The sequence below is a fragment of the Mytilus galloprovincialis genome, chromosome 3 (assembly GCF_965363235.1).
Source record: "Mytilus galloprovincialis chromosome 3, xbMytGall1.hap1.1, whole genome shotgun sequence".
Classification (NCBI taxonomy): domain Eukaryota; kingdom Metazoa; phylum Mollusca; class Bivalvia; order Mytilida; family Mytilidae; genus Mytilus; species Mytilus galloprovincialis.
Window position 1 is genome coordinate 5,058,901 of NC_134840.1, and position 16,876 is coordinate 5,075,776.

The window sequence follows — 16,876 nt, forward strand, 5'->3', positions numbered from 1 at the left end:
ATAAATGTTATTTGAGCAGTTGCATTGCACATACTGTCTAATTTACCAATATCTCTGTTTGTTATATAAAATAAAGTTCCTTTATCTCTGTGCCATCCAAAGGGCTTTACAACACAATGTATACCGTATTGAATAACAAAACTGCTAATGTAAGATTTAAAGTAATCTGCTCATTTATAATTCAATTACTAGTATACCGTTTTCAAAACTCTAAGAAATTGTAACATGCAAAAGGAGTAGGTCCAGTAAGACCCCTTTTTGGCCCCAAAATATAGCAGTTTTACAAAATTGTTAAAATGTAAACTTTTAGTTATTTATTGGACAGTAGAATGCTTCTGCTACATAAATATGGGCTGTTTTTGACAATACAATGCACATGTATCGGGTACTAGCACCATTAAGTCGTGCTAAATTACTGAAATCTTCACAATTCTAGCATTTTAGTTAAATTTTAGACAGTTTTCGTGTGAAACGAAAGTGGCCGCATTCGTGTTCATCCTTAATATTGAAATGTAAGTTGTATTTTATGATAATACATAACATATATAAAAGTTGAGGATGAACACGGATGCGGCCACTTTCATTTTTGACAAAAATCATCTGAAAAGTTACATTTTTCGGCATATTTGGTAGATTTTTCATATTTGAGCTTGAATCGGGTTGCTTTTAATGACTAAATCAGTTAAAATCTTTCAAATAAATTAATTGATTCAAATGAAATAGACACTTAAGTGTTTAAAAAGTGGTCAAAATCTTTCGTAAGATGAACCTGAAATTTGAGGCCAAAATCGGTCCTTACCGGATCTACTCCTTTTGGCAATTTGGCCGCGTCTACATAAAAAAACAATTCCATGCAACATAACTTTGACCTGTCCATTACCATTTAACATATATTAGTTAGTAATGTATAAATAACATGACAAAGTCAAAAAGAAGCTTATCAAAGCTTAGAGTTTGAATAAAAATACATACAATAATAAATACTTTTAAATAATTGATTATACATTAGTAAATTGTTCACGGATCACCCGAAACTTTGTACATAACCGTAACTTAATCCTAAATGTACCGAGATATAGTCAGTATTTAACAATAAAGGTTAATACAGTTAGTATGAATGATACCATCATTGCCCCCATAACACAATAACATTTATTAAATCACGCAGATATACCATAATCCACATGAACACTATAGGATACTAAAATGTCCACGGAACTGGTAGATGTGAGTAGATTTGTCATTTTATGTGAATTGTAAATCATATTGGTAAAACTTTTACAAAAGGGTTTAATTTGTGTATAACTTACAATTTTACATAAGACTCGTTGCGAAAAACTGTTTGCTACATGTACATGTATGTATCTACATACCTATATACCCAGATGGTTAAAATATTTTGAAGTTGATGTAATTTTAAATGAACATTATTCAAATCAACTTTGATGGTTCCGATAGTTAAAATCAAGAAGAAAAAAACATTATTATGCTGTCATGTTATAATCGTCATAGAAAAGTTTATTCGGGCTCCTGAATTTTAAAATTAATCGTGCAACACTCCTGAATTTTGATACATCTCATGTGGACATTAATTTTGATTGTGCATTAAAAAGGAACAGTGTACAATATCTTCTGAAGATTTCAGGTGAATAGTTAGTTGACGGATTATGCATTCCTTAAAGTTTTAAATAGTTTTAAATGATTTTAAAAATTCACTGTTTTGTTGTTTTTAAGGCTCTGTATGTTCCTGTCTTTTCTTTTCTTAATTTATTAGTTTTATAGCTTTTCTGCCTTTCTCGTTGTTTGGTTTTATAACTGTCTTCAGAACAATCCTCTTATGGAAGAAAGTTGAAACTCCGCATTTCTATTATTGGCTCAAATATTTTTGACCTTTCAACTCAACTGCAGATCGATAATTAACAGTTAGAGGGGTAAAACTATCATTTTAAATAACAATTTCATGTTTTCATACGAGTACGATGTTCCCCTACAAGGTTTATAAAAGTAAGTAGTATGACTGCTAATGAGACAAAGACCATACACTTATTGAAATAGTTAAGACAAAACATCATTTTTTGAAGTATATTTGACACAATAAATGAATTTTTGTAAAATAAAAAAAGTTCGTACAAGTTTTTTAATTTGACAGGTATTGAGCTTTGGTTATTTATAACAATAAGTAAAAACTACATTAGACTGATGAATAGTTCCACCATTATCGAAATGGAGGTAATAATCATGCAGTAATTCTTTACAGGTTCCCTCCATATAACTTCCCTCAATGGACTCATACACTTTGTAAACCGTATTTGTTTCATGATAACGAGTATCCGTTTTACACAATAGAGGAATAAAAATGTTATCTTTTGATAATGAATGAAAATACCACGTACGTCCGAAGCTATTTTCTGGATTAATAATTTCATCAAGAACGGTGGTCAAACCCTGACATTTGAACCTTTTTTCAATGACTTGACTATTAAAGTCTTAGTTGTTTTTAAAACTGATTTGATAGATCTGAAACTACAAACATATACGTGAATGTGAATTAATACTTTGCTTTAGTAATACATATGTATATGGATAAATGCTTTGGTTTTAAGCTCTTCCATATGTAATGCTGAATGAAAAATTAAGTGGTATTAATGATACCTTGCATGATTCATTAAGACCCTGCTTAACATATTCAATGTAGAATTTGGCTATTCATAAGACCCTACTAATAATATTGGTCATATTGCGTCTCCCATTTTAAAGTTTTTCGACTGACTCAGTGATAGTCCATCACTGACATATTATTAGAAAAAACTAAACACAGATACAATAACGATTATTGTAATAACTTATATACACTGACACAGGGACATAGATGAACACTGACCTATTATAAATACACAAACACAGTGACATAGAGTATCAATGACTAACTTTATAAACACAGACACAGTGACACAGTGCCATGTACTATCTGTGACATAATGTGTATACGCTGATACAGTGACACTAACTATAACTGAAGTTGTATATACACGACACAGTGATATAGATGATCACTGATATACTAATTAGATATAAGAAGATGTGTTATGAGTGCCAATGAGACAACTCTTCATTCAAGTCACAATTTGTAAAAGTAAACCATTATAGGTAAAAGTACGGTCTTCAACACGGAGCCTTGACTCACGCCGAACAGCAAGCTATAAAGAGCCCCCAAAATGACAAGTGTAAAACACACGACAACAACTGAACATCTGATTCCTGACTTAGGACAGATGCAAACAATTGCAGCGGGTTTTAACGTTTTAACAGATACCAACCTTCGTCCTTATCCTAAACAATAGTGTAACATCACAACATAAAAACACACACTATAAAATATCAATTGAAATGGCTTAATTAACTCAATCAAAAGACATATTAACACAAGTGTACATACACTAAATGAATAAATGTAGGAAATAAAATCAATCAATTAAAAAGTATTAGGTTCCGCTGTGAAATGTAAGACAATTTCATGAAAACAAGAATAACCTTGAACAAAAGTCCGTCGTTTACAATAATATACAAAGGTAAAACATGTATATACATTGACAAAGTGACATATACTATTCCTGACATACATATTGTATTTACACTTTCATTCACTAACATAATGTATATTCACGGACATAATGACAGACTATCTCTGAAATAATGTATATTCACTGACATAGTGACAGACTATCTCTGACATAATGACAGACTATTTCTAACATAATGTATATTCACTGACATAGTCACAGACTATCTCTGACATACTGTATTTTTACTTACATAGTGACAGATTATCACCGACATAATGTATATTCACTGACATAGTGACAGACTATCTTTGACATACTATATATTCACTGACATAGTGACAGACTATCTTTGACATAATGTATATTCACTGACAAAGTGAAAGATTATCACTGACATAATGTATATTCACTGACACAGTGACAAACTATCTCTGACATAGTGTTTATTCACTGACATAGTGTCATACTTTCTCTGACATAATGACAGACTATCTCTGACATAGTGTATATTCACTGACATAGTGACAGACTATCTTTGACATAATGTATATTCACTTACATAGTGACAGATTATCACTGATATAATGTATATTCACTGACATAGTGTTTATTCACTGACATAGTGACATATTATCACTGACATAATGTATATTCACTGACATAGTGACAGATTATCTCTGTCATTGTCTTTATTCACTGACATAGTCACATACTATCTTAGACATAATGCATATTCGCTGACATAGTGACAGACTATCTTTGACATACTGTATATTAACTGACATAGTGACAGTATCTCTGCTATCTCTCTCTATCATATAAACACTGACATAGTAACTATCTATATTGTATAGTGTTGCGAACTATCGTATCCATTTCACCGTCCAGGAAATACAACCCTTTTGCAAGGTTTTTATCTACATCAACTCTAGTAAATATTTAGATTCTTGGTCATAGGACAAAAAAGTCATCCTCTGGACACGATATAATCTTAATTGTCAATAGAAAGATCTAGATTTTTGTTGTTTTTTACATAGACATTTTTTACCTTTCATATTAGACAAAAAACTGTATCTTGTATTCAGTATGAACCTTTTAAAAAGTGAAGTATATAGGAATATCGTTTTGTCATCATTTTAACATTCTAAATTACTTGTCTTATCCTATAAGTATACATGTCTTCTTGTTCTTTTTTCAGATATTGGATAATATAATTGTTTAAATAAAATATAATTATAAGTCAGAGTAAAACGAGTATTATTAGTTTTAACAGAATATGCATGTATCAGTACTGGATGTCAAATAATCAAAAATTCATTCTGAACTATTAGTCAATATTTACACCAACTAAATAACAATTTTATGCTTTGGATAATCAATGATACAATTATTCTCTGCTTTTACTATCACTTATCTCCAACTACAGCAAGCATACTTAGTAACAATATAGGTACTAAATACTAATGCATTACTGGTGCATTTAAGAGGACTCAAATAAGGTGTTGACTTTAAGGCAAGGTTCCCCTATGAAGATTTTAGCTGTTCTGTTTATTTATTTCCTTATGTTTCGTAAATTCTCAGGCGTTTTATATATTTTGCGTGTCTGGTGTAGTTATGTATAGAAAGAAGTATTTAAGACCCAGGGGAATAAGTATTTACAATATAACGATAACATTACATTATACATTGATTGTCCACATCTTAACTATATTTGCATATATAGACTTCTATAGAAAAAACGAAGAATTTCATCAAAAAGTTGCGATAATTTATCTTTTTTGTTTGTACTTTTAAAAAAAACCCTTTAATCTTGACTAAATTTTAGAGTAACAGCTTCATGTATAATTTTGGCTTTAAAATACCGGTATCATCTTGTATTTCAGAAATTGTAGTCTTATTGTAAATGCCTAAAGAAAGTTGATAAACTGTTTTTGTGAAGGAATAAGACAAACAATGTTTAATCCAAACTTTCCTTGAAGTTATCATTTAAAATGTCCTGTACCAAGTCATCAAATATGTTGTTAACAAATAGTTTGAATCTATTTGTTGCACTTCGGTGTACCTGTTGTTCTCTTGTTTTCCTCTTGTACTGGTGGTTGATTTTTTTCCGTCGGTTTCAGTTTGTAACCCGGATTTCTTTAAATCTCAATCGATTTATTACTTTTGAACGCCATTATACTACTGTTATACATTATATACTACTAATTATTACTGTAAACTATGTTTCATGTAAAATATTTTTTTTTCAAAATATTATTGTAGTGTTATGGTCTACTGCAGTATTCCTCTTCCGCCGAGTTAATTTTGTGATCTGCATTCCCATCAGTAGTTATCGCCCTTTCATTAATAATACATAATATTAGTTTCTTAACAAGCAATCAATAATTCAAGGATCAACAATACAGAGACCTTGAACACTAAAATCATTAACACTTAAATCATTGTTATACTAATATTCAAAGAATTTGATGTTTGTATTAAGAGAGTGGCTGTATTCTTGTTTAATATGGCATGAAACATAAAAGTATTTACCTTTCAAATTTATATACTAAAGAGACAACAATCTATTCCAATAAATCTATAGTTCATCTATTATACTCTTTTCTTACTTATTTCACATAAAAATTGTTGCTGGAGTATAATAATACATTCAATTGAACTTTTATAAATATTTAATTTGTCAAAGAGGATTAAATAAATTGAGACTAGCGTTAATATGTTTAACTTCCAATGTAAATATCCATAACCTGATTGTGCAATATGGAAATCAATGTTGTGAGTACTATTTCTTTTACTTTTTATACTTTTTTTCCATGATTTCGGTTATCTAAGTGTTAATACTATGATATTTTTGGTATTAAATTGTATGTTGTTCATTCTACTTTATTACTTTCTATTTACTTTTTTATTTTAAACTTTTTAAGTTTTCATAACTTTAGATATTTATTGTTTTATTATGAGGCAGGCCTAATTTGATTTCTAGATTCGGATTTCTTTCTGTTTGATGTTAAGACGATATTTCTTATTTCATTTTTTTGTTCTTTTTAAAAAAAATATTTTCATGAAAAATACTTTAAAAATGAATTCTGTAGTTTTCTGGGAACTATCGGAACAGACGAGACTAGTAATTGAACATCGTGTTCCGTGAGAACATTTGGGTGATGAACAAAATTGAAGAAAAAATGCAAATAAAAAATCTGAATACCAAAATTCAATTGATTCCCTCTCACGAATCGATTCATTCACAATTATTGTTTCATTAAAGTCCCGTGGCAAATATCATTCTGAAAAGTTATATAGTTTTCAGTTAGATGCACCGGTTTGAAGTGGCACGTGTTCAATTCTACATTTTGGTTTACTTGAGGTAACTGTTATTTTGTAGTTTCATTGCTCATCTTATTTCATTCTTTCAAAGAGGTATATAAAATATCTAATACATCACTTACAAATTGTGAATCAGCAAACAACATCCAAAACCTAGAAATCAGATAGGTGGTCGCCACGTGAAAAACGTGTAGTTAAACTATCATTTTTTAATTTCATTTTAGGAAACTCAGATTCCTGAAGAACAACTAAGAGGTAAGGTAAAAGTTAAGAAGCTCACAATCTTATAACCTTCTCTCAGGGGGGAATTGCTTTACAGTATCAGGACTTCCTGCGAAAGGGGGGGAGGAGGTGTGTGATTACAATACTTTGATTAATTATAAAAAACAAGATGTGGTATGATTGCCAATGAGACAACCCCTTACAAGAGACCAAAAAAATGAAACAGGAATGAATATTTTTTATACAAATAACAGTGTAGCCTACTCTTGGTTGGATATGATTACAATACAGGTTTTTATGTTTGTTATACAAATAACAGGGTAGCATTCTCTTGGTTGGAGCCGATTACAATATAGGTTTTTGTGTTTGTTATACAAATAACAGTGTAGCCTTCTCTTGGTGGGATGTGATTACAATAGAGGTCTTTATGTTTGTTATACAAAAAACAGTGTAGCTTGGTTGGATGTGATTACAATAGAGGTCTTTATGTTTGTTATACAAATAACAGTGTAGCCTTCTCTTGGTGGGATGTGATTACAATACAGGTCCTTATGCTTGTTATACAAATAACAGGGTAGCCTTCTCTTGGTGGGATGTGCTTACAATACAGGTCCTTATTCTTGTTATACAAATAACAGTGTAGCCTTCTCTTGGTTAGAGGCGATTACAATACAGGTCCTTATGCTTGTTATACAAATAACAGTGTAGCCTTCTCTTGGTTGGAGGCGTTTACAATACAGGCCTTTTTTGTTATACAAATAACAGTGTAGCCTTCTCTTGGTTTGAGGCGATTACAATACAGGTCCTTATGCTTGTTATACAAATAACAGTGTAGCCTTCTCTTGGTTGGAGGCGTTTACAATACAGGCCTTTTTTTTGTTGTACAAATAACAGGGTATCCTTCTCTTGGTGGGATGTGATTACAATACAGGTCTTTATGCTTGTTATACAAATAAAAGTGTAGCCTTCTCTTGGTGGGATGTGATTACAATACAGGTCTTTATGCTTGTTATACAAATAAAAGTGTAGCCTTCTCTTGGTTGGAGGCGATTACAATACAGGCCTTTTTTTGTTGTACAAATAACAGGGTATCCTTCTCTTGGTGGGATGTGATTACAATACAGGTCTTTATGCTTGTTATACAAATAACAGTGTAGCCTTCTCTTGGTTGGAGGCGATTACAATACAGGCCTTTTTTTGTTGTACAAATAACAGTGTAGCCTTCTCTTGGTGGGATGTGATTACAATACAGGTCTTTATGCTTGTTATACAAATAAAAGTGTAGCCTTTTCTTGGTTGGAGGCGATTACAATACAGGTCTTTTTTTGTTGTACAAATAACAGTGTAGCCTTCACTTGGTGGGATGTGATTACAATACAGGTCTTTATGCTTGTTATACAAATAAAAGTGTAGCCTTCTCTTGGTTGAAAGCGATTACAATACAGGTTTTTATGTTTGTTATACAAATAACAGTGTAGCCTTCTCTTGGTTGGAGGCGATTACAAAACAGGCCTTTTTTTGTTGTACACATAACAGTGTAGCCTTCTCTTGGTGGGATGTGATTACAATACAGGTCCTTAAGCTTGTTATACAAATAACAGTGTAGGCTTCTCTTGGTTGGAGGCGATTACAATACAGGCCTTTTTTTGTTGTACAAATAACAGTGTAGCCTTCTCTTGGTGGGATGTGATTACAATGCAGGTCCTTATGCTTGTTATACAAATAACACGGTAGCCTTCTCTTGATGGGATGTGATTACAATACAGGTATTTATGTTTGTTATACAAATAATAGTGTAGGCTTTTCTTGGTGGGATGTGATTACAATACGGGTCTTAATGTTAGTTATACAAATAACAGGGTAGCCTTCTCTTTGGTTGGATGCGATTACAATACAGGTCTTTATGCTTTTTATACAAATAACAGTGCAGCCTTCTCTTGGTTGGAGGCGATTATAATACAGGTCTGTTTGATTGTTATACAAATAATAGTGTAGCCTTCTCTTGGTTGGATGCGATTACAATGCAGGTGTTTATGCTTGTTATACAAATAACAGTGTCAGTATTCTCTCGTTAGGAGGATATTACAATACTTGGCGTCATACTTGTTATACAAATAACAATGATAACTCTCTCTGGGAAGATCAGGTTACAATACAGGTCTCCATACTCGTAATAAAAATAGCAGTGTGGTAGCCTTCTTTTGGAGGACAATCTTACAATACAGGTCCTATTACTAGTAATGCACATTCCATTAGAATTATGGTAATTGACTCATGTACTTTACTGACACATGTATCTCATTGACTCATGTACTTCATTGACATATTGTCTAATTGACTCATGTACTTCACTGACAAATGTATCTTATTGAGTCATGAACTTCACTGACACATGTATCTCATTGACTTATGTACTTCATTGACACATGTATCTCATTGACTCATGTACTTCATTGACACATGTGTTTCATTGACTCATGTACTTTACTGACACATGTGACTCATTGACTCATGTACTTCACTGACACATGTATATCATTGACTCATGTACTTCACTGACACATGTATCTCATTGATTCATGTACTTCATTGACACATGTATCTCATTGACTCATGTACTTCACTGACTTATGTATCTTATTGACTCATGTACTTCATTGACACATGTATCTCATTGACTCATGTACTTCACTGACATGTGTTTCATTGACTCATGTACTTTACTGACACATGTGACTCATTGACTCATGTACTTCACTGACACATGTATCTCATTGATTCATGTACTTCATTGACACATGTATCTCATTGACTCATGTACTTTACTGACTTATGTATCTTATTGACTCATGTACTTCATTGACACATGTATCTCATTGACTCATGTACTTCACTAACACATGTATCTCATGGACTTATGTACTTCATAGACTCATATACTTCACTGACATATGTATCTCATTGACTCATGTACTTCACTGACACATGTATCTCATTGACTCATGTACTTCATTGACACATGTATCTCGTTGACTCGTGTATTTCACTGACGCATGCTCCCAATGTTTGATCAGAGCGTTCCTGTATAAGGCAAGCTCAGAAAGCACTTCGGAAGCATAATGTATAAAGTCTGATTTTATGTACGTGTTGGTAGCATTATGTTGAATCAACAAACTATAAAAAAGTAGCCCTCGATGGTATTTTGCCTGTTGTGTGGTAATTAACACTCAAGTAGAATTAGTATGTTTTAATATACTAGTAAACAGGTTTTAAGGTCTATTTCAAAATCTAATTGCTTTAACGTTAAAGATTTAATTTAATAACTAATCTTTTTCACACATGCACCTTTAAAAGTCTTTATTCAGATTTTGCGCTTTGTAATTAAAAAGAAGATGTACTTTGAAAACAAAAGCATGATATAAAAAGGAAACTAACTTCGTTAGTGGTTGTATTTTTTCATATCTTAACAGGATTTTTTTGTTTTTAAGTTTTGTTGTATTTTGGAAAATTTGGTCTTGATGGCATATTTTTGAGTCTTTGTAAACTGTTTTAGATTCACGACAATCTAGTGCTTGCCATATTGACGTATAAACACGTGCCTGTTGTTGATGAATGTATGTTGATCTCTCTTGTGTTATCTCATTGACGTATAAACACGTGTCTGTTGTTTATGACTGTATGTTGATCTCTCTTGTGTTGTCTCATTGGCGTATAAACACGTGCCTGTTGTTGAAGACTGTACGTTGACCTCTCTTGTGTTGTCTCATTGACGTATAAACACGTGCCTGTTGTTGATGACTGTATGTTGATCTCTCATACACATCGACGTAGAAAATACGTCCGTGTTGTTGAAGATTATGTTGACTGACCTCTCCTGTGTTGTCTCATTGACGTATAAATGTTCCGGACCATATGAGTATTTGGACCATACGCGTATGGTCATGACCATATGCGTATACTCATATGGTCCGACCGTACGCGTATGGTCGGACCATATGAGTATATACTCGTTTGATTATAAACGGGCCGGACCATATGATTATTTGGACCATATAGGTATATTTTTTTAATAATATGCATGAGAAAACTTTATAAAATAACAATGATTTCTACATGCAATTGTATTATTTACAATTCAAATAACATTAAATATTGATGCCAAAGTTAGTTTTCATCGCTAATTGTATTCTTGCATGGATGCGTAGGGTGACATTTACGTCCACACGGTATCAAAGCTTTTCTAGGGTCCTGGGTCAATCCGATGTGTCTACGCTGAAAAAGCTCTAGATCTCCAATAACGTAACATGAGTGAAGTACATATCAGCAGACAACTTTAAAAAATAAACTAGTGTCCTGCCGGTGACGTCATTCATTTTTTTTTTTAAAGAAAACACGTATAAGTATCAAAAATTATGAATATTGCACTGCTAATGCTAATCATATTAAGTTTCAAAAGTAAGCAATTTATTAGACTCTTTATCCTGTCGACTTTTACATCAGGTTATAGTAAAACAGTTGACTTCTTGTGTAACAGTTCATTAAGATATTTTTGGAAGTTATCTTCCCAGGTCGACATTTTGCCATTCACTCGTAATAACATATTGTTAATGAAAAAAAAATGTGTTTACTATAGTTTTGTCTAGTGATGAAATTTACTGTGTGAAACTGCTTATTTTATTTTGTTAATCTTGTTATTACTAATTTGTAATGAAAAAAAATGACCTTTGGTAGTGTCTTTTCAATGACGTGACAACTAGACGGGTTATATAAAGAGGTAAGCATAAATATACCTGTTAATTACCCCGACCATACGCGTATGGTCGGACCATATGAGTATATACCCATATGGTCATGACCATACGCGTATGGTCCAAATACTCATATGGTCCGGAACATAAACACGTGCATTTTTTTAAAGACTGTATATTGACCCCTCTTGAGTAATCACATTGACGTATAAACACGTGCATGTCGTTGAAGACTGTATGTTCACCCCTCTTGGGTTGTAACATTGATGTATAAACACGTGTCTGTTGATAAAGATTATATGTTGACCTTTCTTGACTTATCTCATTGACGTATAAACACGTGCACGTTGTTGAAGACTGTATGTTGACCTTTCTTGACTTGTCTAATTGACGTATAAAAACGTGCGTGTTATTGAAGACACTGTTGACCTCTCTTGTGTTGTCTCATTGACGTATAAACACGTGTGTATAGTTGAAGACTGTATGTTGACCTCTCTTGACTAATCACATTGACGTAAAAACACGTGTGTGTTGTTGAAGACTGTTAGTTGACCCCTCTTGAGTTGTCACATTGACGTAAAAACACGTGCATTTTGTTGAAGACTTTGATGTTGACCCCACTTGAGTTGGGTCATCGATGTATAAACACGTGCGAGTTGTTGAAGACTGTTTGTTGACCCCACTTGGGTTGTAACATTGACGTATAAACACGTGCCTGTTGTTGAAAACTTTGATGTTGACTCCTCTTGAGTTGTAACTTTGACATATAAACACGTGCGAGTTGTTGAAGACTTTATGTTGACCCCTCTTGTGTTGTCTCATTGACGTTTAAATACGTGCATGTCGTTGAAGACTGTATGTTGACCCCTCTTGAGTAATCACATTGACGTATAAACACGTGCGTGTTGTTGAAGACTTTGATGTTGACCCCACTTGAGTTGTCTCATTGATTTATAATCACGTGCGAGCTGTTGAAGACTGTATATTGAACTTTCTTGAGTTGTCTCATTGACGTATAAACACGTGCATGTTGTTTAAGACTGTATGTTGACCTCTTGACTTGTCTCATTGACGCATTAACACGTGCGTGTTGTTAAAGACTGTATGTTGACCTTTCTTGGCTTGTCTTATTGACGTATAAACACGTGCGTGTTGCTGAAGACTATCTGTTTACCTTTCTTGAGTTGTCTCATTGACGTATAAACACGTGCGTGTTGCTGAAGACTATCTTTTGACCTTTCTTGAGTTGTCTCATTGACGTATAAACACGTGCGTGTTGCTGAAGACTATCTGTTGACCTTTCTTGAGTTGTCTCTCTGACGTTTAGCCCTCAACTCAATTTATTTGTCGTAGAGTTTTTCTATCATTGATTAAGACTCTTCACCTCCTTCTTTAACATCCTAAAAAAAGAATATGAAGTCATAACAGAGTAAAAAACAATGTTTGAATGATTATTCTCTTCACCTTTATGATTTTACAATGAGCTAGTATTTATATCGTTTGATTATTCTAAAAAAATCATTATTGTACATTAAAGAGTTTGATTATTTAGGATGTAACATAGTGGTGATCAATTATGTATATTTGTTTTCGGCTTCAATGAAAAGGAAATTTTGAATATCGAATTTCCATAAAACATACTTAGCGATCCAGAGAAGGTTAAAATCAAATAAAATTTCGTTATCTTGTGTCCTAATGAAACTAGCTATATTGATCAGAATTAAATTAGAAATATATTTTAAATTGTATTGTTTTGGAAAAAAAGTTCTTTTTGTTTATTAGGCGATACAAAAAAGTGGGAAAACAAATTAAATAAGTATTGGCATGAAAACAAATAAGATAAGTATATGACGGTGAAGAGGAAAGGCGATTTATAATAAAAGTAATCTACGGTTTTTGCACTTTCCACCTGGATCCCGCATCCTAGTATACTTACATTTATAGTATAGCCATTAACGATAAAATACAAGTAAGGTAAAGGAGGACAATCTTAAAGTTTTTGAAAAGATTACATCTTTTATTATTTCCAAGAGCTCTTTAATCAAATTTTAGATATAGTTCCATTAATACGCGTTTGGAAAAATAAACCGTTTATGAATATTATTAATATAATTGCAATGTTCATTGCGCTGTTTGTAAACGTCATTGTATCATTGCATATAATAATGTGTCGACGGGGTAGAGGAAAACGTTATTTAACCAATAGTCTTTGTTAATTTGATTTCGAGTTTTAAATGTTATATATATATATTTTTTTTACATCATAGTGTCTCTTATAATGTATGGTATTATTTATTCCAGAATTTAAAGAGGCTTTTAGTCTGTTTGATAAGGATGGTGACGGAACTATTTCGTCGGCAGAACTCGGTGTCGTAATGAGATCATTGGGTCAAAATCCGAGTGACCAGGAACTAACAGATCTAGTCAATGAGGTAGATATTGATGGTAAGCTTCCAACTAATGTTTTATACATAATTGAAACAAGTCAAATGTACAAAAAGACAAATATTCGGTCGAGGGAGAGTTTTATTTATTCATCTCAACTATGTTTTTCATGCGTCTATTTCTGATTTGTTCATAAATTAAAAATAATTCGGACATTACTGGAGTGCTTCTCACACGAAAGGAAGGAAAAGTAGAAGAAATAGGAATAGGAATTAAGAGAATTGTTCATATGCCATTACTTTTACAAAAATACTGCATTGGTTGGCTGAATGAAGGGTACTGTATCGGTATCTCTGTATAAACTCCCTTATCTTTGAAGAGTTTTTGTTGTAATCAATTCTGCTTTTGTATGATAACAAGTAAAACAAGAGATTTTGTTTTATGTTAATTTATTTTGATTACTGCTGTATGTTTACAGGCAATGGAATTATAGATTTTCAAGAGTTTTTGACGATGATGGCCAAGAAAATGAAGGATACCGACACAGAAGAAGAGATTCGGGAAGCTTTCAGAGTTTTCGATAAAGATGGAAGTGGATCAATATCAGCAAATGACCTTCGACATATTATGACTAACCTGGGCGACAAACTTCCGGATGAGGAAGTGGATGAGATGATACAAGAAGCTGACTTGGACGGTGATGGTCAAATTGATTATATTGGTAGGTATCATTTTACATCAAGAGGTCACATCAAGTACGGGTCAGGGTACTAGGTGTACCGATTATCAGGTTGTCTGCATACTGATATCAGATGCAAGTCACAATGTGTCAAGTGAGCAACACACATTACTCGGTTTACTGTAAAGAATAAAAACTTGTATAAAAAGATACGGAATATACATCAATGAAACAGCAACCTATCAATACACATAACAAACACATATTGCTCAACATAAAGATATGTACAATAGACAGGGCTTTTCTATATGGCAGCCACCGTTGCTTGGGTTTAATATTGCATAATTCTGCCAACTCCTGTGAGCCTTAAGTTTCTTTTGTACATAGATATTCTAATATACATTACTTAAAAATACGATGTTTCGTAGGGATTTAACTTAATTAATAAGAAAATTATTAGTGAAAATATTGCTTTTCTTTTTTAGAGTTCGTGAAGATGATGTGTGGAAAATAGGGATCCCAGGAGAGTTTAAACATATCTAAGATATTGTTTTAAAACTATGCACAGACAATACATGTGAAAAAATACACCATTCATTTCAATTGATTAATTTATTACTTATGTTGTATAAAGATGTGTTATTGTTAGAAATAAACTGATCATATAACTGGTTGTTTTTCTATAGCAATGAATGCTTTATATTTTCCCCGCCACACATTGATGTGCCTATTATAAGTCAGGTTCTCGATTAAAAGAACATCGGAGTATATTTTTTGTGTCTTTTATAGAATTCGATGTTGACCCGGTATAGTCTCAATTGAATTAATTTAGATCTTTTTCAGTTTTAGGAGATTTAAATTTTGACATATTTAATAGACACGTGTGTACTGTTACAGACTGTGTGTTCATCTATATAAATATTCATCTAGGTTTAATGTGTGGGATTGCTGTCTCATCGACGATATCTCCACATTCAAGTGTAATAATTTACAAGAAAAGGCTTGAATGTTAAAAAACTTATTTGAGTTATCTACCTTACATTGGTCAAACTGCATGGAGAAAACCTAGGCTTTCGATGTTGTTGTTTATTAAAATGATACTTTTGCAGATTTAGAATTGTATTCAGACCATTTTGAGCCCCAAAACACTTTGAATTTAAAATAGTTGTATATTAATAAAAAGTGATGTATGGAAAATTAAACAGACCTGTCTAACATAGAAAAGCTCAATACGGAAATTCATATCAAAACAAAGAAAAAAAGGTTAACAGACTCATCGTCTAAAAATCATACATATAGATTTCCCTTGACACATTTGACACAGCTGTTTGAAATGTTTGGTTATTTCATGTTCTTCAATTTTGTAATTTATTTGTCCATTCAACTGTTTTGATTCAAGTGTCATTTGTAAGCCTTATGTTGATGAAACGCACATTTGGCGTATCAGATTATATGCCTGGTATATATGACTTTACAAACAATGTGTAGAAGCCATTGCTGTTTGGACGTTTCGCCCTGAGGTTGTCACCATCTTATTGATCAGAACTTACGCGATGACATGAATAATTATTGATAATTTTTATGTTCATTTTATTAATTAATTTGGTGAGTTTATCCACATATGTGGATCTAGATAACCCTTGTTACCATGTCAGAGGGATTGACAACCAGTTAAACGAAATCATAATAGCTACAGTGCTCATATAAAGGCAAAATCTAAATTGCATTATTGTCCTCCATTACAATCTTTAATTTGACAATGATAGTGCATGTACAAGTGAATTATAATTGTAAAGCTCCTTTTAAATATATTTCTGAATAGTTTTTAAAGTGTTAGTTTATTATATTTAAGATTTCTTAATTCAATATTTTACTGACACCAGGAGTATCACAAATGAGGGTGTAAATGGGAACTATAACATTACAGCATGAACATGAATATATTTACAAAAACC

At 32.4% G+C, this 16,876-nt stretch overlaps 1 protein-coding gene across 2 annotated transcripts; it reads left to right on the forward strand.

Moving 5' to 3' along the window:
- The first annotated feature begins 1,102 nt into the window (after positions 1 to 1,102).
- Positions 1,103 to 15,589, forward strand: LOC143067008 (neo-calmodulin-like). Of its 2 annotated transcripts, none has more exons than XM_076239934.1 (5): positions 1,103 to 1,227; positions 7,112 to 7,142; positions 14,159 to 14,302; positions 14,721 to 14,963; positions 15,407 to 15,589. In XM_076239934.1, the coding sequence occupies exons 1-5, from the start codon at positions 1,207 to 1,209 to the stop codon at positions 15,433 to 15,435; spliced, it is 468 nt and encodes a 155-aa protein (XP_076096049.1). In that variant the 5' UTR covers positions 1,103 to 1,206; the 3' UTR covers positions 15,436 to 15,589. The 2 variants fall into 2 exon arrangements, with proteins under 2 accessions (XP_076096049.1, XP_076096050.1); XM_076239935.1 differs by lacking the exon at positions 1,103 to 1,227 and adding an exon at positions 6,230 to 6,338.
- Positions 15,590 to 16,876: the final 1,287 nt, after the last annotated feature.

Bases quoted from the DNA above. Each gene is read 5' to 3' on its own strand.
- LOC143067008 (XM_076239934.1), top strand. From the start codon at position 1,207: ATGTCCACGGAACTGGTAGAT. The intron at 1,228-7,111 runs GTGAGTAGATTT...ATTTCATTTTAG, and splicing joins TGTCCACGGAACTGGTAGAT to GAAACTCAGATTCCTGAAGA. The intron at 14,303-14,720 runs GTAAGCTTCCAA...GTATGTTTACAG, and splicing joins CAATGAGGTAGATATTGATG to GCAATGGAATTATAGATTTT.